This window comes from Phascolarctos cinereus, unplaced genomic scaffold (genome assembly GCF_003287225.1).
Source record: "Phascolarctos cinereus isolate Bilbo 61053 unplaced genomic scaffold, phaCin_HiC Scaffold_4;HRSCAF=312, whole genome shotgun sequence".
In the NCBI taxonomy this organism is placed as follows: domain Eukaryota; kingdom Metazoa; phylum Chordata; class Mammalia; order Diprotodontia; family Phascolarctidae; genus Phascolarctos; species Phascolarctos cinereus.
This window is the reverse complement of record NW_027555847.1, coordinates 492,226,436-492,253,409: the sequence shown is the minus strand read 5'-3', so window position 1 is coordinate 492,253,409 and position 26,974 is coordinate 492,226,436. Positions and strand designations below refer to the sequence as shown.

General features: G+C 38.0%; 1 protein-coding gene and 1 long non-coding RNA gene across 2 annotated transcripts in view; one reads left to right on the top strand and one right to left on the bottom strand.

Moving 5' to 3' along the window:
- Positions 1-3,790, top strand: part of DSG3 (desmoglein 3) — a 50,685-nt gene extending 46,895 nt beyond the window's left edge. The window contains exon 16 of the mRNA XM_020992561.2: positions 506-3,790. Coding sequence (XP_020848220.1) covers positions 506-1,255 — 750 coding nt within the window. The 3' untranslated portion in view covers positions 1,256-3,790. The remainder of the gene's footprint in view (positions 1-505) is intronic.
- Positions 589-26,920, bottom strand: LOC110212530 (uncharacterized). Its single transcript, XR_002325698.2, has 3 exons — positions 26,830-26,920; positions 9,727-9,838; positions 589-728 (listed from the first exon to the last, which is right to left on the bottom strand). It is a non-coding gene; the product is annotated as an uncharacterized LOC110212530 (long non-coding RNA).
- Between the last annotated feature and the right edge of the window lie 54 nt (positions 26,921-26,974).

The window sequence follows — 26,974 nt, the reverse complement described above, 5'->3', positions numbered from 1 at the left end:
AAGGTCTCTGAAAAAGTTGGGCTCTAAAATATAAGAAGGCTAGTTCTGTACCTGCATAAAAATATAGTTCACGGGGATCAAGAGAGCTAGAAGGGATCTTAGACATCACCCCATCCAGTGTTTGTATCTTTCAGATTGGGAAGACAATGGTATTTCTAATAGCTTAAAAACTAAAACCATCTCTTCTCCCATGCTGTTTCCCATCCCCAACAAACTGACAATTATCTATGCCCTGGTAACCTTTCTTGGTAACCAGACAAGTAGCATATCTGAGGTAAATACTAACCACATCTGTTTCACAGCACCAGAGTTGGTGCAAAGAAGTCTGAAATATAATTTGCATACCAAGAATATCATTCCAGTCCTCCAAAGGTTGAAGGGTTGTCTTATATAAGATGGATTATAGTTGTTTTGCTTGACCCTGGAGAACATAACAAGGACCATCATGTGATCAAATTAATTTTTTTTAAATGCTTCATTTTTCTCTACTTTTCTCTGTTTTTAGAAAGCATTTGCCTGCTCAGAGGAAGATGATAGTCAAGGAATAAGTGACTGCCTCTTAATCTATGATGATGAAGGAGTAGAACCTCCTAGTTCTCCCGTAGGCTGTTGTAGTTTTATTGCAGATGATTTTGATGACAGCTTCTTGGATTCCTTAGGGCCAAAATTTAAGAAGCTGGCAGATATAAGCATGGGTATCGACGATGAAACCAAACTCTCTCAGGTACCTGGGAAAACAAACATTAGTATAGCTGAAATACCTGGATCACTGTCAGCATCTGCTATGTCCACCAATGCTACCTGTCAGTCTACGACCAATGCTACCTATCAGCCTATCACCAATGTTAGCTGTCAGTCTACTACCAATGTTACCTGTCAGCCTACGACCAATGTTACCTGTCAGCCTACCACCAATGTTACCTGTCAACTTGCTACAGGATCAACTTTCTATAGCAATGAAACTTCGACTCTCTCTGCTTCTGGGTCTATCTTGCAGCCTGCAATTCCAATACCTGATCCTTTGCTCCAGGGCAATTTCTTGGTGACTGAGTCTTATACTGCTTCTAGTTCATTCCTTCAGCCTTCCAGTGTAGTCTTTGATCCTCGGCTCACAGAAAATGTGACAGTGACAGAGAGAGTGATTTGCCCCATTTCAAGTGTTTCTGGCATTCAAGGCACCTTACATGGTTCTACTCAGTTGGCAGGGTCATGTAATGTGACCTGCACAGAGGATCCATGTTCTCGCCTGATATAACCAAAATTAATTGGAACGGAATAATGACAAAACTTGGCCATTTTGTCCTATTACATAGCCCAAAGACATTATTGGCTGTTTTTATCCAATGACTAGGATTATGACCCAAATTCTTAAACTCAGACAATAATATGTTGTTGTGGTTGATATAAAAACAATACTCGAATTATGCGGATTCTGACATCAAAAAGAAACCTAGTAACATTTTCACCAAGCAAAACTGTGTGAAGAAGTTTTGAATCATTCTCTTTTTGTAATGCCAATAAGGACAACATAGCATAGTACATAGAGGAACAATCACAGAGTCAGGAATACCTGGGTTCCAGTTCTGTCTCTGACATGTACTGGCTCTATGATCATGGATAAGTCCGTTTAGTTCATAGTCACCCGTACTACTCTCTAAGACATTAAGTTACAAACAAGTTGCTCATATGTGTTGGTGGAGGGAGTTTCTAGACCAGGCTTTCCTTAACCTAACAAAATTAGAGGTCCTAACAAAAAAAAAATGATGAAGACAAAATTAGTAGATTCATATTTCCAAAGCAATGTTTTTTTGGAAGAGAGTTCAGCCCCAACTTTCAAGACAGGAAAAATGGGATTTCTTCTTGACTGTCACCCTTTTTTATGCCTTACTATATTGTAGGCATCAAAAGCTGTCTTCAGAAGCACTTTGAGCTGCTAGAAGAGAAAAATAATAGTATATGTTCAATGTAGTCTGTCTCATCTCTGGTGTTGGGAGACATTTGTGCAAAATAGATATATGAAACCACCGTTGTTAAGCATTGAGCTTTTGTTAGATCTCCCATACTTATCAGAAAATAAGCAAATTGTATACTAAGGACATGCTGAAATATTTAAGAAATATTAGAAGTGTGTAAGCAAACTGTTGTTGATTTGTGAGCAATAGCTAATATATTCTATCACCTTGAAAGAACCCAAAGGTTCCATTCTATATTTGACATTTATGGCTTCAAGTACTTCTCATAGTGAGAGGTAAGTATGGTAATAAGTCTTTGGAAAAGGGCTCCATTTTTTAAAAAGTGTTAGTGGAAAGATGTCATCTGTTTAGGTGGTTGGCACATAATGGGGATGACATGAGTATTCTCATAGTAGGTGGCCCCTGATTATGATAGACATATTCATTGGCATCCTAAACAGCCTTTCAGGAAAACTTATCACCAGATCACTTTCTGATAAATCACATGGATGTGGCAAGGCATCAACAAGGATCACTTTTTAAATGCTAGTAGCACTAGCTCTACAGCTATGATAAATGCAGCAATTGTGTGCCCTGCCAGAGGTGGGTGAGTTGAGCTTTGAAAGGTTAGAGCATATTGCCATGAAGTTGAATATTGTTCTCTTAGTTTTTCAAGCCTTCCCACTCATTCAAGAAATTCAACCTTTAGATTATAGAGACTGGCATAGCCCACCCTTTTTATGCATATTCTTACCTTATTTGAGACCCTAAAAGCTCCATAACTTCTCGTTTTTCATAAAATGTATATTTGCTTTACTCCTCAGTTTCTAGACATAGTCCAGCAGATATTTTGTTACTTCCTTCAGATTCAATGGAAAGTAACAGAAATTGAGAACTGCTTATTATGGAATTACAGAATTGTTCTCTGTAGGAGAGCACCAACTCTACAATTAACACAGGTGAATGGACACCTTGCAGTTCTCTCTCCTGTGGCCCTTAATAAATGTTTGAATGTTGAATAAGTGAAAGACATTCAGTGCAACTCGATAAGTATTTACTGAATGTCTTCTCCAGCATCATATCTGCCCTACTCTTTCATCAAAGAGGTAGAAGTGGTTTACCTTGAAGCAGAAGAGGGCCACTACGGATATAACAGCAGTAGTAAAGAGAAAGCTGACATAGCACTGCCATTGGGAAGACTGTCAAAAAGAAACTGGGCCTAGGGAACACACAGCTTTGACATTATGTATATAAAAGTGCACCATTTTTCGTCAGTGGCCAAAGCGTCTATCTATGCACCTTTGGGGTAGTTTTACCTCCTTCCTAATCCTAGAATATCAGACTTCTTATGTAGTAAGAATGTGTTTTATTACATTAACAAGAAACAGAAAAAAAAACAATAGGAATTTGTATAGCATAATGGAAAGAGTACTGGATTAGGAACCCAAAGATGTAGATCATAGTCCTACTCTATCATTCACTGGCTGTATGACTTACCACATCTCCTTTTGCCTCAGTTTCTCTATCAGCAAATTAGGTGGTTGGACTAGATGATCTATAGGTCCTTTCTGATTCCATAGCTTTATGAATACTTGGGGGGAAAGGTTTCTGTTTGCTGTGGGGAGTGGAATTTTGTTTAAATAAGATGTTTATATAAGTGAAAAATTAAGATGAATTATGTTTTAGGTTGAAAAAGTGCTGTTCTTTGAGTTTCCATGTTGAATTAAATTCAACACTAAGATGTTTCTTATTTTGGTACTTTTTTTCACCAAAGTAAAATTTGAGGTAAAGAAAACAAGAAAAAAATTTAATATTTTTATTTGTATGTATTATTAATTCTAAGTAGTAAATGTGTATCCTTTAACAATGGAACTTTGTTATATTAAAATATTTTTGCCAAATTTCTGTTTTGTGAATATTTTCTTAATTATTTGATATAAATCAAAGCATTATCCACAAATCATGATTGTTGAACTCAGAGCTACAAGAAAATAAGAGTATGCCACTGGGGGTGGAGAGAACTGAAACTAAATCTGATTTTTTTAAATCAACATTTCACTCTTTCCCAATATTTCACTGTCACCCTTTCTTATGCCTTAATATGTTGCAGGCATCAAAAGCTGTCTTCAGTAGCACTTTGAGCTTCTTGGAGAGAAAAATGACAGCATATGTTCAAAGTAGTTTGTCTTATCTCTTAGTGTTGGGAGACATTTGTGCAAAATACAGGCACATGGATAGGGATAGGTCAGCCTCTGTTCATGCTCAGACCATACTGGGGATAGTCAAGACAGGAGCTTATGATTGGCTGTGGATATTAAAAGTGGTTCCTTTTTTTGCAATCTGTCCTTTAAGCAAAACCCTGACATTCCATTGGGAATGTGTCATAGAGGTGAAAAAAATAGGAAGAGAAAGAAAAAGAAGAGAAAGTACTCCTATTGTGCTAGAGAAATCTATCAAACCCAGATGCTTTTGCACTGGATGTGGATTGCATTCAAAGAACCCCTATGGTTTTAAAAAGAAAAATGCTGATCATTGTCAAAACAGTCTAGCCGATGCTACAGAAAGACATTTTTTAATTCAGACTTGCAAATAAGGTAAGTATAAAAAATGTTACCTATTTGCATAGCTCTGCCCAACTCACATCCAATTCATTCGCAAGTCAAGTCATTACCCTCCTGATGTCATTGTCGAGAATGAAGGGTGAACAAAAACAACCCATTTGCCATTTTTATTGGAAGCACAAGGAATAAGAAGAATAAAATCAATGTTTTATTACCCTAATTTTTGAAAATTAGTACTGGCCCAGTTATGTGGGTAAACTACTATTTGCTTTTGGTGAGCTGGAAGATTCAACTTGAAATGACCAAGAAAGTAAGAAATGCAAGGTAAGGACATGTCTCCCTCCTTCATACTACAAAAGGTGAAGCGGAAACTCTCCAATTTATGACCTATTCATATGTGCAGGAACACTGTCTGTGGGAGAAAAAAATTCAGAAGAAAGTAACAACAATAATTTAAATAAATTTCAGGCATCTGAAGCTGAACCATTTTTTATGAAAAATCCAGATCTCCTTTCTCTGCTTTTCCCAAACTTGGGTTTGCTGACATTTCAAGCATAATGTAAGACATTTGACACTCCTTGAGTGTTCTCTTTTCCTTTGGTTTATTTTATTTTATTCCATTTGCAAGGTTCGGGTTTTTTTTTGTTTGTTTGTTTGTTTTGCAAGCATCCAGAAATCTCATTGCAAGTTGGAGAAGTGAGTTAGAATCCATGGGAATAAAATTCCTATTTGGGATTGGGGAAGGGAATGGGAAATCTCTATGCACTGAGGAAAACACCAAATGACAATGTTTTTGTGTCAATCAATGATGCCTGAAGTGCATGAAAAATTAGTGAAATAGAGCAAATGTAAGCAAATATGGTATACTGGAACCCAGAGACCACCCTCTTGCTCTTTAATATACAGGCTTTGACTAGCCTCTTGGATTTGGTAGGCATCCAAGAGCAGCTATTCCTTACCTAAACAGAACATGGGAGTTGTGACAATCTGGTCTCCCCCATTAAAATGTGATTTCATTGAGGGGTGGGAGAGGGAACTGTTTTTGCCTTTCTTAATAAGTTTCACACTTAGTACAGTACCAGTGCCTAGTTTAATAAAATGCTTGTCAACTCACTGCCTTGGCCGTGCTGTACAGATGAGCAGGGCGCATATAAACACAGCTGAGATATGCAGATCATGTCTCCATGGTGACCAGCTTTCTTTCCCCATTGGTGTAGTGTTCTTCTACGTGGGGACTGAAGGCTGAACCCTACTGCCCCCAGTAGGAGATAAGCTTCTCAAGGACAAGGGCTATTTCATTTTGGAATGGGTTGTAGGTTGCTGTTGTTTTTAATTTTTATATCTCTAGTTCCTCACACAGTACCTGCTATTTAGAATCATAGACTTAGATCTAGAAGAGATCATCTAGGGGCAGCTAGGTGGCACAATGGATAAAGCACCAGCCTTGAAGTCAGGACGACCTGAGTTCAACTCCACCCTCAGTCCAAACACTTGACACTTACTAGCTGGGTGACTCAGGGCAAGTCACTTAACCTCAGTTGTCTAAAAAATAAAAGGTAATCATCTAGTCTAAGCTCCCTCATTTTACAGAAGAGGAAACTGAAGCTTAGTGAGGTTTAGTGACTTGACCAAGGTCTCATGCAGTAAATGTCAAACTTAGAATTCAAACTCAGGTCCCCAGTAACTGAATGTGAATTCAGTGTTCTTTCCACCATACCGCACTGGGCACTGAACAACTACTTGATGAGTTGAAGACACAATGATAATTCTGGGCTCCATAACTTAAAAAGCAATAAAGGAAACTATGAAAAGTCCACAGAACAATATAAACTACTGAAGGATTGGAGAAACCAGAACTAATTTGGAAGATTAAATTGGTTTGTACAATCTGGCCAAAACAATAGAGAAAGTAATGGGTACTTAGGTGTTCTGATTTCAAATGGGGTTAACTTATGGATGATAAGAACCAGCTCTTCTCCCATCTCAGCACAATATGCACAGTATAGGACTCTCAAAGGAACAACAAGCCCAGGTTACGTGAGTGAACAAACACTGACCTCACAGAAATGGCACAGAAACAAGATATCTCAGCTTTCATAATGATGGGGCAAGATTCCAAGTCCCAAGGGGTCAAGGGTAAAACCTCTAAGTCCCTACAAGGGAGCCAGAAGGAAATCAAGTCCCCTTGCCACATCTAAGAGCACCTCTTATTGGCTAACTACTGCCATAGGTACATGGCATCTGAAGAACATGGCTTGTCTAGGCAAGCCTGAGCCTGGTTTTGGGCTGCTTTTTGTGTGTTTGTCCTGTCTTGATCTTGGGCAAACAAGTAACAGTGCCATGGTTTACACATCCAGGTTAAGAGGCTGCCTTGTGAATTCAACAAGTCCAGAGGTCCTGGGTCCCATTCAATCAGAGTGCCCAGAAACTACTCCAGTACTCTTGGAGAAGACAGCTCCCGATATAGAGCATTAGTCCAGGGCGGACTGTTTTCTCAATAGGCATATACCAGGAGTTGTTTGGACAGCGCAGAACCAAGGTAAAACGTAAAATGCTTAGTCTTGGAAATTACTTTATGTTCTGATGAAGTTCAATTATCAGCCTCCCAGCAGATTCCAATGGCAGTTGCTGAAATGTGTTTGTCATTCTGTTAATGTGTGTTGTGAATCTTCTGTGTTTAGTATTTCTTTTGTGTGTGGTAATAAATTTGCTGTCCCATACCTGATTCATGTTGCACAACGAGTGCCTTTTTACTTCCCCATTTTAGGGAATCCCCAGATGTAAGCTATATCCTAAGCTATAGCCTGGTCAAACCACATGACTGTGCAAAACTAAGAGTAGGTATAAAATTCTAACAATAGATTTGTAAAAATCTTAACTTACAAACAAAATATTTCATGGAACCATTGTATTTTCATATTCCCATTCCTGTGAACCATTAAGGCAACAAGATGGTACAGTTGATAGAGCTCTGGACATAGAATCCAGAAGATCCAAATTAAACTCTGACCTCTGACTGTGGCCTCTGTCTACTCTATGTGACTCAGGGTAAGTCACTTAACTTTTGTTTGCCTCATTTTCCTCATCTGTAAAATGGGGATGACAATAGTGCCTATTAACAGGATTCTTATGAGAATCAAATGAGATAATAATTACATGCACTTAGCACAGTGCCTGACACAGAGTAAGCATTATACAAATGTTAGCTATCATTATTATTAATAGTACTTCCCTCCCAGGATTATTAGAGAAAATGACAAAATGAGACATTTGCAAAGTGCTTTGCAAAACTTAAAGCATTATAGAAATGTTAGCTATCATCATCATTATTACTATCATTACTATTATTATGTTACTATGAAATCTACGCTGTTTGTGTTCGTGTCACTAGTTTGGCATGACACAATGAAGAGCAGGTATCTGTTGCATTTCAGAACACGAGTATCCATTAATGATAATAATAAGAAGAAGCAAAAATGTGGTATTTAAAGGATTTAAAGATCTGTTTTTCTCAGTTTTTCCTAGTCTTTCATAATAAAATAAGAACACAACAGTGTTTTTAATTAAAATGTAATGGGCAACACATAACATTTTATATATTTAATGGTATTTATTTAATAGCTATGATATTTAGGATTATAAGTGGATATTAATACTTGGATGCATAGACAGATCTTTTTGAGTACTCAACTGTTTAAACACCCAAATTCTTAATCTAATTTTTTAAATGGAGGCAATAATAGATGTAGTAGTTGCCTCTCAGGGCTCTTGTAAGTATCAAATGAGAAAAAGGCAAACCTTAAAGTTGTCTTTCCCTCTCTGTACTGTCTTCTCTTATTAGAATGCAAGCTCCCTAAAGTCTAGCTTTTTGTATTTGAAATCCTAATATTTAACACAATTCCTGCCAAAGTAGACCTCTTTTCTTTAGGGATATCAGAGAAATCAATCCTCCCAGTCATGATCAAGAGTATCTTCCTAAGACCCCCAATACTTCACTTATGTGCTTTTTTTATGTGTTCACTCACTTAAATGTCAGTGAACTAAAAATTTCATTGTAGTTGCTATTATTACTCCAACCACTTTCACAAAACACAATCTCTCGCCCTGTGTTTTTTTCATCTTTGTATATATATATATATATATATATATATATATATATATATATATATGTGTGTGTGTGTGTGTGTGTGTGTGTGTGTGTGTGTGTGTGTGTGTGTGTGTGTATACATATATATATATATACATATATATATATGTATATATATTTATATATTGCCTTAAGGAACTATCCAATATGTTGGAAGCTTTGTTCTTTAAAAAATAATAACAAGTATAACTATCACAAAAAGGACAAACAACTACAACAATTATAATTTAAAGCTACCAGTGAAGCACTCATTCTCTTCATCTGTTCTATCTCACTCTTACTATGTGACCAACCCATATCCTTTCCTAGTCATACTCCCCTTGATAGTCATCTTTTCTTCCACTTTTCAAGTGAAATAATGATGGAGAGTGACCCCACCAATAACATGCACTTGCTATGAATTTTTCCATTACTATTTGAGTCACCTGCAGTTTTAACTCTTCCCTGAAGAGTTAAACGTCAGCAGGACAAGGTTAGAATTAAAGAGATGGGCCCCTCCATTCATAAATAGGCTGGTCCTCAGGAATTAGACTCAGTCTGTTCTCTAGATTGTACCCAAAGCCTTTCCAGCATCATGGAACCTCCCAGAACTTGTTTCTTCTGGCAAAGCCTCTGAAAGCCCAGCATCAATGTTATGTCACAGTAATGTATCTGAATAGAACTTCATTGAGAATGGATATGAAAACATTCTATAGCAATCATTTGTACTTTGAAACTATTTTTTCCTCCCAGAAACTGGCTATTCTTTGAAGGCAGACAATAATAATAAAAATAATTTATATTTACTTAGAGCTTCACAATTTACAAAGTACATTCCTATAGTGACATTGTGAAAAGTGAAAGAAGTATTATACATATCTTACAGACAAGGATACTGAAGTTCAGAGAATAGTTATCCAAGGTCACATAGAAATTGTCGGAGCAGGAACTTAAACCTAGAAAATAATCTAACTCCAATTCTAATGTTATTCTCATCATACTATAATATAAATAAATCCATCACACTCAGCCAGGTATATACATAGGACCGGGAATATGGAATACTTTAGAATTGACATAAGTGTACCTGGACTGACAAACAGGTTAAAACATGTTGCTCCTGTTCCAGCAACTCTTCAAGAATGTGAAAACATCATGTGCCTGTCAGGATGGAGTCATGGCTGCCCTTGAGTATTATGCTAGGAAATAATGAGCAAAGAAAACATTGTTAACAGATACAATAAGCACTACATCTTTGCTGAAGAAATTGTTGGTTACACAGTATGGCTGGATTTCTCAGTAACCATTTTCTATAACTTCCTATTTTACTCCCAGCACCAACATAAGCTAAACTTGTGTCTCTATTCATACGATAATAAATCCATTCAAAGCCCTGGGAATTTTTTTAAAACTAAATTGACTCAAAATATAATTATTTCTGAAATAAACACACAAAATAATAAAAGTGGTTTAACTACTGAAAGTGCCCCTGGAGGGTTGCCCTTCTCTCCTTGTCCTTTCACTGTGATGATGAAGATGCTTCTTTGTAGGGACTTTTGAAATTAAAATATTTGGTCTGTGTCTACATATGCAAATAAAGATTGATGGATGGAGATCATTTAGCTAAAATTGCAATTGATGGAAAAGCAGCGTCTTTTTTTCTGAATCATTTGATATGACTATTTCCATGGATCTATCACTAGATGAAAGACAATTCTGGATTTCATTTTCCCTGGCAAAGCAGATATAAGGCTTCCAAATAGAATGGGGCGCGGTGCTTAAATTTTCTAGCCTACCTAGCTGCATTGTTCAAATACACTAGATAGCTATTAATTTCCCCCTTCATTTTACAATGTGTTGAGAGAATTTTAGGGTTTTTTTAAGTTTTGTTGTTTCTTCCAGGCAGACTTAAAATATCTAGGACATAAAGACTGAGCAAAATGTTTTGAAAAACATGTCCTGTACTTCATTCAAAAAAAAAAATGATGCTATTTGTCCACCTCAGCAGGACATTAACTAGTGGTAATGATGGCTTGTGTTGAAGCATTCTTGCTTTCTTGTATTTCCCTTGTGATAAATGGTCAGCCATTACAAAATGATTTCCCAAAGGTAGAGGTGAAGTTTGTGGCCACAGAACAAAGTACTTCTTGGTACAAGGCTAATTAGCCCACTGAAGCAAGCCTGACCCTATTATACATATCTATCTATCTATCTATCTATCTATCTATCTATCTATCTATCTATCTATCTATCTACCTATATACACATATATACACACACACACACACACACACACACACACACATATATATACACACACACACACACACACACACACATATATATATACACACACATATATATATGACTTTGTATTTACTCTTCTAACTTCTCCTTCTAATGCCCTTTTCTTATTCAAGTTCCTCCCACATTCCCAATGGTCTTTCTCTTTGTGGTCTCACTGATCAAAAACTGCCCTTAGCTAAGTAATCATTGGAAAAGCTAAATTAGTACTAAGCTATAAATGGGTCTGAACACCTTAATAATTTCTTCAAGGGATAAACATTTCAATGGTAGACAATGCCTTATAATTCCCCCTCCCCCCAGAAAAAATGGAGCTAAGTAGTAAAATTTCAGGGACAAACAAAAGTATGACATGTGAACCATTCTGTGGAGGGAGTTTTCCCAGAGACCTACTAATCATAACACTAGGTAGATACCTAGTGGCCCTAGGCATAAGGCCAACTTTGCATAGAATTGAATTAGTGTCATTGAGTTTCTTCTCTATTAGACAAAGCAATAAAAATAAAGAGAAATTCAGTCTGTGGTCCAGTATCTTGATGAATTTTAAGTATCTAAAAACCTATTAACAAAAGACCTTCATCCAAACAGTGTTACTGCTGGCAAACTTTCTTGCACCCTCACTAAATTAAGAGGAATTATGAAATATAATCTATGGATTGATGCTTCCAATTATTTTTTCAATTTTATTTATTTTATTCTGAGCTTAAGAAATAAAACAAGCATTTCCATAACTTAGTAGAATAGGGAAAAAAAGATGATTATACATGTTTTTATAGACAGATTTTTTTAGATAAAGGTCTCATATCTCAAATATATAAAGAGCTCTGTCAACTCTATAAGAATACAAGTCATTCTCCAATTGATAAATGGTCAAAGGATATTAACAGGCAGTTTTCTGATGAAATAATCAAAACAACTTATAGTCATATGAAAAAATGCTCTAAATCATTATTGATTAGAGAAATACAAATTAAAACAGCCTTGAGATATCATTTTATACCTATCAGATTGGCTAAAATGATTGAAGGGGAAAGTGACAAATATTAGCTGGGATGTGGAAAAATTGGGACACTAATTCACTGCTGATGCTTCCAACCATTGGAAGTTCGAGGCAGGTAATCATTTAATCTAACTATGATTATGTGCTATATCAAAACAATGCCAACTCATCAACCCAGTTTGGTAACATCATAATCATCAAAGCAAATTTTTGCAGAAATCATTGTTTTTACTCTTTCTACACCATTTAACACATGAGCTGGTCAGCAAATTTACCCATGACTTCAGATAAATGCTACTAAAAATCTAGAAAAAAAGATAATTAACTGGATATACTTTCTTCCTCTTTCCCACGCGGCCATTGAAAAATTAGTCACCAGCAGGTTCTGTTGATTTACCTTTATCGCAGTTGACTCAGCATGAAAGGGTGTGACTCTATCCAAAGTCATGATAAAGTTCAAAAACCATTTAGCCAGACATCTCGTTAGGAAAATTCTAACGATAGGATATTATGAGAAACCAACAAACAACTGCCTAGCAACAAAGACTGAGTTTCTGTGCTAGGTAAACAATGAATGTTAATCATGATAGAAAAGGGATCTTCTAAGCACAAAACTCCTAGCACAAGCCAGTTGACTATCTTGAGATTATAGTCAATTCTCAACTATCCAGAGTAATTTCACTCTATTGCCTAGCTTGTACCCAGTCCCAAGGCCTGCCTTTTGTTAGAGAACAGAAAGTGAGAAAAGAGTTGAAACTCTAAGGATCAGTCCAGTTAAATATACAGAATAGATAATAGAGGCAAAAGCTGTCCTCAGCCTAAATCATTTGCATAGTTGACATAATTTTCCAGTTCATTTTGCATGGGTAGCTGTGACAGACACTTGGCAGAAAAATTAATATCACTTTTCATGTTTATATATTTATTTGCATTCATTATAAGAAGAAAATACCCATGCATAAATAATAATTCATTGCTACCTTGCCCCAGAAAAACCCTTAAATAACATTAAGTAAATATGAAATATCAAATCTAGTCCCTCCCCCAATAATTGAATTTTCAAAGTGAGGGGGCTGGGGTTAGAAATTTGGCATATTTGGGTCCTTGTCTCATGATATTGGATTTATTTAGCGTCTTCCTCCTAAGGAGTTTGCCATCATCACTTTTATGCAGGATGGGGCAACACAACTATGTCATCCTTGCATCCTCCAAAGCTACCAGCTTATTGTACTCTTGTCATTGTAAATAATAACTCCATTCTTTCTCATGTCAAATAAGTGAAATAACTACCAGGAAACTAATCTCAGCTCTGTCTTTTGAGCCTTTTTCAACAAAGTAACTCCATCTCCACTAATCATATCCAGTCAGCAGTGACTCTCTTAGTCCTGACATTCTCAGTAAATGCTTATTCTTCCCATACAACCTGGCCAAGCCTGTGTGCTTATGTGGCTTGGGGTTGGATTCCTTTATAGCACCACTGCTAATAAATAATCACTTCTGTCTATGATCACCTAGGCATTGCCCTTATCGGCTCAAGAATTTCCAGAAACAATTTCTGTTATGCATAGCTTTACTCAGAATTTAAATTTAAAAACAAATCAGGATCTTTGGTGTCTAACAATTCATATAACACTTTTCAGCTGGCAAAGCAGTTTTGTTTTTTGTTGGTTTTTTTTTTTTTGCAAACACTGTACAAATATAATTATTCCCATTTTAGAGATGGGAAAATTGAAGTTTTGAGATTGTGACTTATCTATGATCATATAGCTGACAAGTATTTGAGGTGAGACTTTAACCCATGTGTCCTGATTCTGCTCTGTCCCATGTACAAAGCTATCTTTCAAACATACCTTCTTCTTAATTTACACTGATTTTCTGCTATATTCTCTTACTATCTCCCCACTTCAAGACAAGGTGTAAAGGATAGCGCATATTTGAGGAAGGCAATATTAATCAAATGTTAGCTGAGGGGAAATTATACTAAAGGATAAACTTGTCTTCAGTGACACCTCCTATACACTCGTACCATATAGTTTTGTCCCCTTTACCCTCTTCAGTAGCACTCCTTCCCCACCTCCCACAGGTACCCAGTGCACTCTTGATTTCTCTCCCTCCAATTACTGTCTTTCCCAACCCCCAAAAAAACTGAACTAAGAAAATTATCTGACAAATTATTAATATTGAGGTATAGATGACTTACAACAGATTTAAATATGTTCCTACTAGAAGCATTTACATTTTAATAATGTACTTAAGTTAAAGAAATTGAGCTCTAACTTTGGAGTTTCAGGATCAGTGGTGGGGAGGAGGAATATTTCTGAGAATAACAGTCTTCTTGGTTGCCTACTCTAAGGATAAGATTGACTTTTAGTATTCCTTTTAGTATTATATTGTATTTACATGTATAATAAACAGATAACAGAAACTTCATTAAGGCTACAAAACCTCTTAATGTTATAACACATTTAGGCTATCATGCATAAGACCTATAAAAATAAGAAAATCTATACATCACTTGGTTCCAAAGATGTTTAATTTTGAATTATCTGCTGTAGCAGATTTTGTTTTATAATTTATAGTAACTCCCTTAATCTCCTTCCTTACAAACAAACAAAAAATCCTGAGGTTTTGAGGGACTAGAGACAATGTAGTTACTATCAGCTTAACTCATAGGGAGTGTATTCTGTCTTGGAGAGATGGGTGGCGCAATCAGGCCCTGTGACTCACCTGCTTTGTGGGTATTCCTCACACTTTCGGGTGGGAGTGGTTTTGTGGTGTACTTTCGTGGCTGAGACTACACTTTTTCCATCTGTTGCACTGATTTTTTGCTATGAATTAATTATATCCTGAAGGTCTATTTCAAAGAGTAACCAACATTTGTTAGTTCTTTTGTTTCTTATTTATTCTATATATAGCTTGTTTGTACAGAATTGTTCACTGTTACATCTGTCCATTAGACTGTGAGCTCCTTGAAGGCATGCCTCTTTTTATGTTTCCACTGCTTGGCACAATATTTGGCACATAATACATGCTTGATAAATGTTTAAGGAATGACTATTTGCAGCATTTGGAGCTTTTCTTTTTTGTGAGGCAATTGGGGTTAAGTGACTTGCTCAAAGTCACATAGCTAATGAGTGTTATATATCTGAGGCCGGATTTGAACTCAGGTTCTCCTGACATCAGAGCCAGTGCTCTATCCACTGTGCCACCTAGCTGCTCCAGCATTTGGAACTTTTGACTAACCTCTTCAAAATATTCTCTCCTTATCCTTAGCCATTCTGGCTTTTCTCCTAACTCTCATGGATCCTTCCTTTTGCTACCCTCTACATTCAGGCATTTCCTAGATTCTGCCACTAGTTCTCTAGTCTTTCTCACTCAGAGACTTTATTTGTCCATTCTGCAGTTAGAGGGATGGGCTTAGAGTCAGCAATATCTGAATTAAATTGTTGAGTGGTATCTGACTCTTCATGACTCCATTTAGGGTTTTCTTGGCAAAGATACTGGAGTGGTTTGCCATTTCTTTCTCCCGCTCATTTTACAGATGAGGAAACTGAGACAAACAGGGTTATGACTTGTCCAGGGCCACACAGCTAGTGTCTGAGGTCAAATTCGAACTCAGAAGGCCCAATTCAAACTCAGGAGGCCCAGTATTCTATCCATTGCACTGCCTAGCTGCCAATTACTACTTTAGCAATTCTGGGCAAGTCATTTAACCTCTCTCTGCCTCAGTTGACTCATCTGTAAAATGAAGATAATGATAGCACCTAGTTCACAGGATTACTTTGAGGATCAAATGAGATAATATAAGCAAACCCTAAAGCACTATATAAGTGACAGTTATTTATTTGTTTATTTTTATTATATATGGACTCCCAAATTGATGCCTCCAGCCTTGGCCTCTTTCCAGAACTCAAGGCCCAATTTCCAGTCGTCTGATGGAAATTATCCTAGGTTGTCCTCCCAGTGCCTCATACTCAACATGCATAAAACTGAGCTTATTATCTCCTAATGATTAAAACAATATAATCTCCATTTGACATATGTGCATCCAAAAGATGAACTGTCAAACAGACAGGAAAACCAAGATTTGAACCCATGTCTTCCAATTACACATCAAATGTTCTTTTCATTATTCTACACTGTACTTCTCCAGCCACAATCTAAATAATCTAACCTGCCCTCACCGAGGAATAGAACTTGGTGACTGATTGGACGTTGGGGATAAGGAACATGAAGTATATGAAAAATGATTCCAACATCTTGAATCTGGGTGTTTGGGAGAATAGTGGTGCGTGGGAAGCTGGTTTGAGGAAGAATATAATGAGCATTCCTCCTCCTAACTCTCTCACTGCTTCTTCTCTACCTCCTTTGCTGGATTTTCTTCCTTTGGCTACTTCTAAATTTAGACATTTCCTAGATTGTGCTCTTAGCCCTTATAAAATAATTGACCTGCCTTGATAAAGCTAATTCCCTCACAGGGAGTTCTCAATGTCAATGAATTGAGGGTTTGATCCACATGTATCTATTGATCTATAATTTGCAATGTAGTTTCCAAGTTATTTTGAATAGGTCTTCACAATTACCATCTACAAAGTAGATAGAGGGATTGCGATCTGCCCCAAAGGAGAGAAGACCCAAAATGCTCACAGATTTTTTGAAGAAGTAAATAATAAAAATTAAAATTAATATACTTGTACTACATCCTTCATAAGTTTTCCAAAGTAAAAGTCCTTTGTGAATTGTAAAGTGCTTTTAAAGTGTGTGCTATTATCATGCCAGGTGGCTCCGTCTCAACTCCAGCTAAATCTTTTCTACAACTTAAATAGTAATGCTGTCTGTCCCTCCCTCAGAGAGAGGAAGCTGCTGACCCAATGTCAATAAAGCTTGTGTTCTGAGTTACTTTTTCCTAATAGCCCTGATCCTAGTGTACCTTCTTGTTCCATTCCTTTTGTGGTCAACCTCATGTGTAATACTCTGACTAAACTACATAATGGATAAAGATGCCTATATTGTCTTTTAACACTGCCTTGGAATATTTTGTCCCAGGATTGCCTTTCTTGTCAAAACAGATTCCCTACTCGTGGAACACTGAGCAAGGTAAGAGATTGCAACACTCAGCCCCTAAGTTATTTTAAATATACATCCACTGGTTTCAATATGACAGGGGTTTTAAAAACTTTGGCTTAGCCCTGTCCTTCCACATTCCTCTTAAAAGACATAACTGTCAAAATTTCAAATTATTCATGGGACTTCTCATTATATATTACATAGGCATTCAATCATTGGGCAAACCTCCTTCTGAAAACCTCCAGCAAACAGATTAAGTAGCCTCTAAATGTGATGGGAAATCCTTTATTGGTTTATTTATCTTCAACAAAATTTTTTAAGATTACAGAAGGAGAGAACTCCAATAAACGTGCTAGCATAGCACCTCTGTTAGGTCCTTTGAACTTGGAAAAGTTCAGAGACAGGCTGTATATCAGTTGGTCAAGGATTAGCCTAACCAACCTTAGAGAAGCTCAATCTCTGGGCTGTTGGTAAATTCTAAAAGTACAAAAACTCTCGTAGATCAACAATTAAGTTGTAGAGGGGTCATGTTTTAGGTCAGCAGAAGATGAATCCATAGAGAAAAATATTCACAAATACTTAAAGTGTCAAGGCAAGTATATATCTGATGATGATATATTATTTTTTAAAGTGTCTTATGAAATTAAAGTAGATAAACATATGACTTCTATCTGATAAAAGTAAGCTAGCTATATTGCATGAAGAAAAGTAGTAGTATGGGGTAGGGGGAGTGAGAATGGGCAAGAGTGATAGAGATCCCTCCCCCCCCAAAAAAAGGAAGAACATCACTGAGTTATGTTAAAATGCTCAGAAGAGAACAAAATAAAGTGTCAAGGCAGACAGACACAAGTAAGCAGGGCAACTTTGCAAACTAACATGTTGAGTTTCTTATATGCTTTAGGGAAAAAACTATCTGTTAGAGAGCCATAGTTACCTATAAAAATTTCTTTTTCTCTTCTTTTCAGATGTGTAATAGGGGCTAGTGAACATGAATAGTGTGCTTGGCTGGTGCAATCCCCAAGTGGAATAGGCTGAGGAGCCTACTTCCAAAATGGCCTTTATGTCTGGCTTACCTCCACGTGGAAATGTCCTTCAGGTCACAGGTAAGTGAAATAAAGAATCACCTAGCAGCTATGCTACATTTGGAAGTGAATCTAGTGGGACAGAATGCTATTTAGAAACTGCTTTAAGTTTGAACCCACCCTCCCGAGGAACCAAAATGGTACAGGGATTAAAATTGTCCAAAATATAATAAGAGAAACTGAGGCAGAGCTCTGAGCCAATGGCACTTTATTAAAGTATCCATGGTCCCCTCTAATGAAGTGGACTTCAGGTCTTCACGATCTGAGATGCCTCCTCCTTCCAGTACCTTGTTTTTATAGGGTTTGATCCTCAAATATGCAAAAGAGGCATGGCAAAATACAGAATCTCATTGGTGGACAGACTTTGCTCTCAAGGGCCAAAAATGACATACAGGGTGTGGTGGGGAGGGGATCATAGGTTGGGTGAAGTATGGGGCATCTCCACTGACTAAGTAGTTGTAAGATGGTCACTTACATTAGACAAGAGAGAGAGGTCCAGAGGCATTCAAATAAATTGGGGGACTTTCCAGAGCTTCAAGGCATCCCACCCATGCTAGGTTTGGACATGGAATTTGAGCAAAACACAATGAAAACATCTTTGTCAGAATTCTTGTGGTTGCGCAAGTGAGCCTCACAACTTGGTAAACAAGTAATGAACATTACATTAAAGTTTGAGTTCCACTCTAAGAATCTATCCCTATATGATTTATGTAGAATAATATACTGATTGGACTAGAGTAGGGGTCCAAATGAATTATTTCTCACAATGGTATAGAGGAGTGTATGCCCCCGATGTTAGTGGAAAACACCTGTATTTCTGTTTTTGCTATATTTTTTCAGTAGATATCCTCTTGTAAAAGCTAAATAATGTTAATTGGTTAAATGGAATTGGGGTTTACTGGCAGTTAACAGTTCAGAGCATACACTGGAATGGAAAAGCCTCAAGCTGACCACATTAAATAAGTCAGGCTCAACCTCTCCAAGGCACCGAACCCTGAGGGGGTAATGTGGCTACCTTTGCTTTGAGGGAGTGAATCCAAAGTCTCATTACATGTGGAAAAATGAAATCTGGAACCAGGATATATCACATGATAGCATATAATAGCATATCATCTTCAAATGCCAAAAAAAAGAGCTAAAAGACAATGGGGAACCACCGAAGCTTGTTAAAGAGAAGCGTGACATAGACAAACTTGTGCTTTGGTAATATAAATTTACCTGGTGTGTGGAAAATGGATTGGAAAGGGAAGAGGTTGGATACAAGGAAGCCAATGAGGTTACTGCAATAGTCCAGGTAAGAAGTAATGAGGATAAAGAATAGGCTTATAGTGGTGTGAAAATAGATTGGGGGGGGAGGGTACCAGCTATGTGACAAAGTGGACAGAGCACCAGCCCTGGAGTCAGGAGGACCTGAGTTCAAATCTGGTCTCAGACAAAACACTTGGCACTTACTAGCTGTGTGACCTTGGACAAGTCACTTAACCCCAACCGCCTTAAAAAAAATAGAGGGAGAATTGACAAGACACGACAAATGAGGACACAGATATATGAGACTGCTTCAGTCTAAGGATCACATTTTTTAAAAAGCAAGTTACAGGTTTCTGTTTTGTTCTTTAATCCAAGAAAAAGTAGAATTATCTCTCTCTTCTCCTCTAAATATTCAGTCATATTTTATGCTAAGATGTGATTTTTGTTTGTTTCCAAAAATGAGTATTATTTGGAAAAATAACCAAGTGCTGAGACTACCAAGATTCCAATCTCTCTTTATGAATAAGTTGCCTAGTGGCAGCTAGGTGGTGCAGCAGACAGAGCCCAGCTCTGGAGTCAGGAGGACCTGAGTTCAAATGTGGCTTCAGATACTTTACTAGCTGTGTGAATCTGGGGAAGTCACTTAATCCTGATTCCCTTCAAAACAAAACAACAACACACAAATATAAAAACAAAAAATGTCTTGTGGTGAAATGAAAACTAAATCCTTCTTAAAAATGAAAAAAAAATTTAATGGACTTTCCATTTAAAGATAACTGAAAAAAACCAATGGGATTAGGAGAGAACATTTAGCTCAAATCATGAATCATGGACACATTTAGATGACTGCAGCTTTCCATCGTTTGCTATATTCACCTGACATATACATAGCCAAAAAAAAAAAATCCACCATAAAACATTATTGCCCCTGTAGAGCTATCTCAGTTCAATGTATTAAACATTAGTAGAAAGAGCACTGAATTTTGAGCCAAAGGATCTGATTTTCAATCCCAGTAGCCTGGCTACTAACATCTGTTGGCAAATCACTTTACCTCAGTTTTCTCATTTATAAAATGAAAAAGTTGGACTAGAATCGAGGTTCTTAATGTTTTTGGTGTCATGGACCCCTCTGGCAGGCTGGTGAACCCTACAGACCTTTTCTCAGAATAATATTTTTTTCTTATTTTATTTTTATTTTTTAATATAAATTTATTTATTTTTTGTTTTCAACATTCACTTCCACAAGTTTTTGAGTTCCAAATTTTCACCCCATCTCACCCCTCCCCCCACCCCAAGATGGCATGCATTCTGAATATCCCTTCCCCTAGTCTGTCCTCTCTTCTATCTCTCCCCCCTTCTCTTATCCCCTTCCCCTTCTATTTTCCTGTAGGGCAGGATAGACTTCTGTATCCCATTTCCTGTATTTCTCATTTCCCAGTAGGACGTGAAAACATTCAGAATAATATTATTAATTGCATAAACTACATAGTATCCCAAAGGAAACCAAAGGTTAGTAAAAATAAAGATGTGGTATTGTTTGTTTGTTTTTCCCATCCAAGTTCACACACCTCCTGCAGTCTATAAAGACTCTAGATAATGTCTAAAGTGCCTTCCAGTCCTCAATCTTATGGAACCTTTTGACATACATGTAGTGATTGCTATGTACAAGGCACTAATGATACCAAGGTAAATAAAGGGAAGGTAAGGGAATAAGCATTTTTATTGCACTTACTATACGCCAGACAGAGTGCAAAGTGTTTTTTACAAATATTATCTCATTTGATCCTCACAATAATCCTGCCAGAAAGGTGCTGTTCATATTCTTATTTTACAGTTGAGGAAACTGGGACAAACAGACGTTGAATGACTTGCCCAAGGTCAGACAGCTAGTAAGCATCTGAAGTAGAATTTGAACTGGGGTCTTACCAGCTCCAGGCCCAGAGCTGTGCCACCAGCTGCCAATAAATAAATGAATGAAACACACAAATAAGCAGGTTCCTTTTCTCTGGAAGCTTCTGAATTTAAAGACAAGTACTTAACTAACCACAAAACAAAAGAGAAGATGGTAAGTAGTCACAAGACTTCCTCAGCCACCCTCCCCCATCCCCCTTACCCCCAGGCTAATGGTTAAAGACCTAGGGCCAAATCCTGCCTCTGACTCTCTCTAACAGTTGGACCAGATGGAAGTCCCTTAACCTCTAAGTGCCTCAGGCAACTCCCTAGGCCTTATCAACTAATTCACTGACTGGGCGTTTTCAGCTTCCTTTGAAGAAAGCTAGGAGACTCATTCAGGACACAATCACAGCTCCTTTACATATCTGCATATAGTTTAATGCATGGGTAACATTCAAGCAAAAAGGCCATAGAATTAAGCTTTTGACAAACCCAAATTTCCCACTAAATTCAATTCTCACCTTTGACACTTAATAGTTGTTTAATTCTAGAAAAATCAGTTATAATCTGCGTGCTTCCAGCCAATTCCTGGAGATTTACCAACTGAGTCATAGACAGTTAAGAGTTTTAACAGCATGTGGTTGAACTCACCTAAGTGCCTAAGAGAGGCACAAAGTTTCATGGGAGTCCAAAGGAGAGGAAGAACATTCCTGGCCCAGGATGGCAGAGAATCGGAAGAGACAATAAATAAACTAGGTTTTGAAAGATGGTTGGTAAAGATTTCAGCAGAGGGGAAAGGCGTTCCAAGTATGACAAGTGTGTAAGTCGACACCACAAAGAAAGGAAGAGCAACAGATATTCATGGATCAGTGAATTTACAACTGTACAACATTACTCTGTGGGGAGAGGGGAGGCGGGTGTGAAAGAGGTGGGTGGCAGATTATGGAGGGCTTTGAATGCTACCATAAGGAACTAGGTTATTGTTTGGTGGGTCACTGGAAAGATGGGATTAGATCAGTGTATTAGGAAAATTAGCCTTGCAGGAGTATATAGGATAAATTTGAGAGAGAAACTGGAAGTAGAGAGGCAATCTAAATAATCCAGATAACAGGTGATAAAGACCTGGATTCCATTGCCAAAAATGGTCATTTGTGAGAGAGATTCTGGAGCTAGAGTCAGTAGTACTTGGTAACATTAGATGTAGACGGTTAAAGGACATCAAGGAGGTCACTTCTGTTTGGGAGGAAGAATAATAGTGGTGAAATTATAGGAAAATAATACGAAAGTGAGCCCTTAGTACAGTGCCTGAGTTCAGTTTGGGACATATTGAGGTCGAGGATCCAACAGGGCACCTAACCTCTCATAATTCTAGTGCATTTAGATCTTTTTTATGGAAACCAGTGAACCAGTTTTGAGACTTACTGAGTGATGTGTGAGCCATTGATGGAAACCATTTCCACTGACCTCACATTTATGATAAGATAAGAATTAAAAATTTAGTTTTTAAGAACTTCATAAGTAGCTGTGAATGAATCAAATTCAGCAATTATTGAGCACTTACATTTATTAAGTATCTATTAAGAGCAAGGCCACAAGTTTGTCCATTACAAACTATTAGGTCCCAGAGTTATTGAGGGGAATGTTTGTATTTTGTTAGTGCTCTATTTTGAAGACACACTGGGACACACTCTTGTCTCTACATACTTGTTTCTATATAACATTGTTCTTGGCAAAGTTCAAACCAAGTTCAAATCCAGATGCACCAAGACAGATGAGTCCTCTCAGCTACTCCTGGCCTGGGACCAGAAGATTACTCCCTACCCCTCTGGGCATTAATGTTGCACTGCAAACCCAGACTCTAACACCAGGATGCCAAGGTGCCGTACTGACCTCTTGAAACTCACAGGATTGAGGTACTACTCCCTTTAACTAAAAGGAATACAAGGTTGAACTCGAAGCAGTAAAGGGTCAGATAAGGTCAAACAGAACTTTAAACCACCCCCCCCCCCCAAAAAAAATCCTGTTTCATACGCTGAAAGTTCAGTCTTCCTTCACTTGATGGGAATCCAAGAAAATAGGAGTCTTGGGTTCAGGTTTCAAGTAGAAGGGCATAAAGCTACCTATTCTTGACAGACGATAGATGGTTGTTCAATGATTTTTAGTCGTGTCTGACTCTTTGTGACACCATTAGGAGTTTTCTTGACAAAGATTTACCATTTCCTTCTCCAGCTGATTTTACAGATGAGCAGCTTAGGCAAACAGGATTAAGTGACTTGCCCAGGATCATACAGCTGGGAAGTGTCTGTGGCTGAATTTGAACTCAGGTCCTCCTGACTCCAAGGCTAGCATTCTAACCACAGTGCAACCTAGCTGCCAGATGATAGATAGATGGACAGACAGATAGATAGGCACAGATTACAAAGAGAAATTAGATAATAGATCATGTATTAAACACCATGTGCCTGGCACTATGCTAAGTTAATGGAACTTAATATACTTCTTAGGCAATGTTTTGGTAAGGAAGGACTGCACTTCTGGTCAGAAGCGTTGCCTTGATGATAGTGAAAGAGCATCCCACTCAGTGGTACCAATATCTTTGGCTTTTTCTTTAGGAGAAAGAAAAGAAAAGAAAAGAAATGGAATAATGGATCTAGGGATTATTCTTACATTCATTCACTTAAATATTTAAGTACCTATTGTAGAAAGGACATAAAGAAGTATCATCAAACAGGTTAAATATTAGTTTATAGTACCACAGATTTAAAGCTGGAAGGAACCTTACAGACCATCTAATAAAAACCCTTGATTTTACAAATGACAAAATTGAGGCAGAGACAAATTAGGTGATTTATGCAAGGTAATGATGGAGCTAGGATTTAACCTAGCTCCTCCGATACTAAAACCAGCCCTCTTTCCTCTATAATACACTGCTAGGACAAAAAAAAAAAGATACACATATAAAAAATAATACAAGAACAGGACAGAAATAGAAGATAACAATTAGTCAAATGTAATGAGCAATATCTAATGAAGCACCAAATGACAGACAATAAATACTTTGAATTCAGAGGAACAAGAGAAATCAATCAGCAAGCATTTATGAAACGTCTAGCACCGGGGTGGGGAACCTGGGCCTCCAGGCCACATGTGGCCCTCTAGGTCCTCAAGTGTGGCCCGTTGACAGAATCCAAACTTCACAGAACAAATCCCCTTGATAAAAGGATTTGCTAGACTCTAGTATGTGCCAGGCACTGTACTTGGTGATGAAGATACAAAGACAAAAAACAAACAAACGAACAACCCAAAATTGAAATAATCTCTGCCCTCAAGGAACTTAAATTCTATGGGGGAGCAAGGAAGCAATAATATACAGAATAGTATATACAAAATATATACTATACATAATATATAAATATAGCAATATACAGAAAAGTAAATGAAAAATATACTCAAAGTACATAAAAGGTTATTTCAGAGCATGGGGGGAGGGGCACATGAGCAGCTTAGGGTACTCAGGGAAGGTCTCCTGAAAGATGTTACTTTTGATGTAAGTTTTGAAGTAAGCTAAGGAAGGGAGTGAATTTCAGTCATGGGGGCTAGAGTGTGCAAGAAGAGAGGTGGAATATCTCCTACGGGATGGAAAACAGGTCAGTTTTGGTTGGAACATAGGGTCTGTAAAGGGGAGTAACTTGTAATAAGTGCACTTAGTACCTAGGCTGGAGTCAGTTTATGTAGGGCTTTAAATGCCAAACAGGAGGGCCTTGGTCTGGATGGAGTACAGAGCCAAGTGTATCCTTCTAGAGTTGAATTGGGCCCTTTAGGGAGAATCAGATTTGCATAAAAGTGGGAGGTAGGAGTTTGGAAGGACTTCTTGGGGGAGAGAGGGAGAGAGAAAAGAGAATCTGAACGAAGAAGGATCACACAGACACTTCTTCCTGCACAGCAATTTCTACAAATACTAATTAACTCTCACTTTGAACTTCATATGCTTCCAAATATTCTAAAACCTGGACTTTGTGAGAAAGCATATACTTTTCCACTGTAGAGGCAGACTAAGGCTCTACTTAGAATTTTCCTAATAACTTGAGTTATTTTCTTCAGACACTCCTGACTCAGTTCCTAGAATGAGCTAAGGTGGAGAAAGAATTCTTTGCTAATTTAGATAAACAATTAAAATAGTAAGTGATACTACTAAGTCTGTAAACCAAAAGAGATTTTTTTTAAAAAGGCTCTATACGTACAAAAATATTTATAGCAGCTTTTCTCTGGTGGCAAAGAATTGGAAATTGAGGGAATTCCCATCAATTGGGGAATTGCTGAACAAACTGGTATGTCATTCTGATGGAATACTATTGTGCTATAAGAAATGATGAGCGGTATGCTCTCAGAAAAACCTGGAAAGACTTACACGGGCTGAGGCAAAGTGAAATATCCTGTGTACAAAATAACTGAATATAGTAAGATGATCAGCAATTCTAAGCAATACAATGAGCCAAAGCACTCTGAAGGACTTCCGTTGAAAAATGCTATCCATCCCTAGAGAAAGTAACTGATGGTGTCTGAATACAGATTGAAGGATACTTTTTTAACTTTATTTTTCTTGGGTTTTTTTTTGGGGGGGAGCTATGTTTTCTTTCCCAACATGAAATGGAAATGTGTTGCATGACTACACATGTATAACTTATGTCTAATTGCTTGCCTGCAAAATTAAAGGGGCTTGGGGAGGGAGGAGGAATTTGGAATTCAAAGGGTTTTTTTAATTTATTTTTTTTAATTTTTTAACAGGAATTCAAAGTTTTAAAGAGGAATGTTAAAATTGTTTTAACATGTAATTGGGGGCAAGTAAAATATTAACTAATTTTTTAAAATAGTGATAAAAATGTCAAAAAAAACCCCACGCATTTTTTAAAAAAAGGATTCAAATTCAGCCCAGGCCAGTGGTAGCCGAAAGAATTCAGAACATTGCCTGAGCTCTTTCCTATTAATAACTCTCTTCTTCCCACGGCCAGATAAGTTTGTTGGGAGGCACAAGCGGCGGGGATTGTGTATGGGGAGCTTTCTTTCTCCAGGCAATCGCCAGAAATTCTTATCTTCTCTTCTCCGCAAGTCGAAGCCTCTGTCTTGGAAAGCAGCAGCTGTTAAGCAGTCGCGTCACTCAGCGCAACTCCGCCTATACCTGCATGGCTCTGGAAACGCACGCACTGTTCCCACCCCTAGTGTGCAGCCCGCAGGGCACTCTCCTAGAGTCATTCGTCCCTTGCTGCAGGCCGCACTGGAGCAGATTAACACCCTCGTGCAGGGCGGACCCAACCTTCGGATAGGAAAGGTGGCAGAGGCTGCATGGTCCCAGGCGCTGCGCCCTCTCCAGGGGCCTCCCCTCCCCAATTACAGACCCCCATTAGGCTTGGTGATATGGGGGAGGTGGTTCCCCAGAGGAGGAGGAGGAGAAGGAAGCAGCGAGGCGGAGCTTGCAAACCAAGGACCCCTCTTTGGGGACGTCACGGTCCCAGGTGGCCCTGTGGGCGTTTGGGGGAGGAGGAAAAGGCGAAGAGGGGTCAGTGAGCTCTTCCCAGAGCCTTTCCTAAACTCCACTTACCAGCCTGGCCCGAAGCACCATTATTTTCTAGGAGGGTGGGACACACCTGGTCACTGTCACCCACCTAGGAGCTAGGAGTGCGCCCCCAGAGAACGCACCGTCGGCGCCGCAGGAAAAGAGGGCGGTGCCGGCGCAAAGCGGGAGA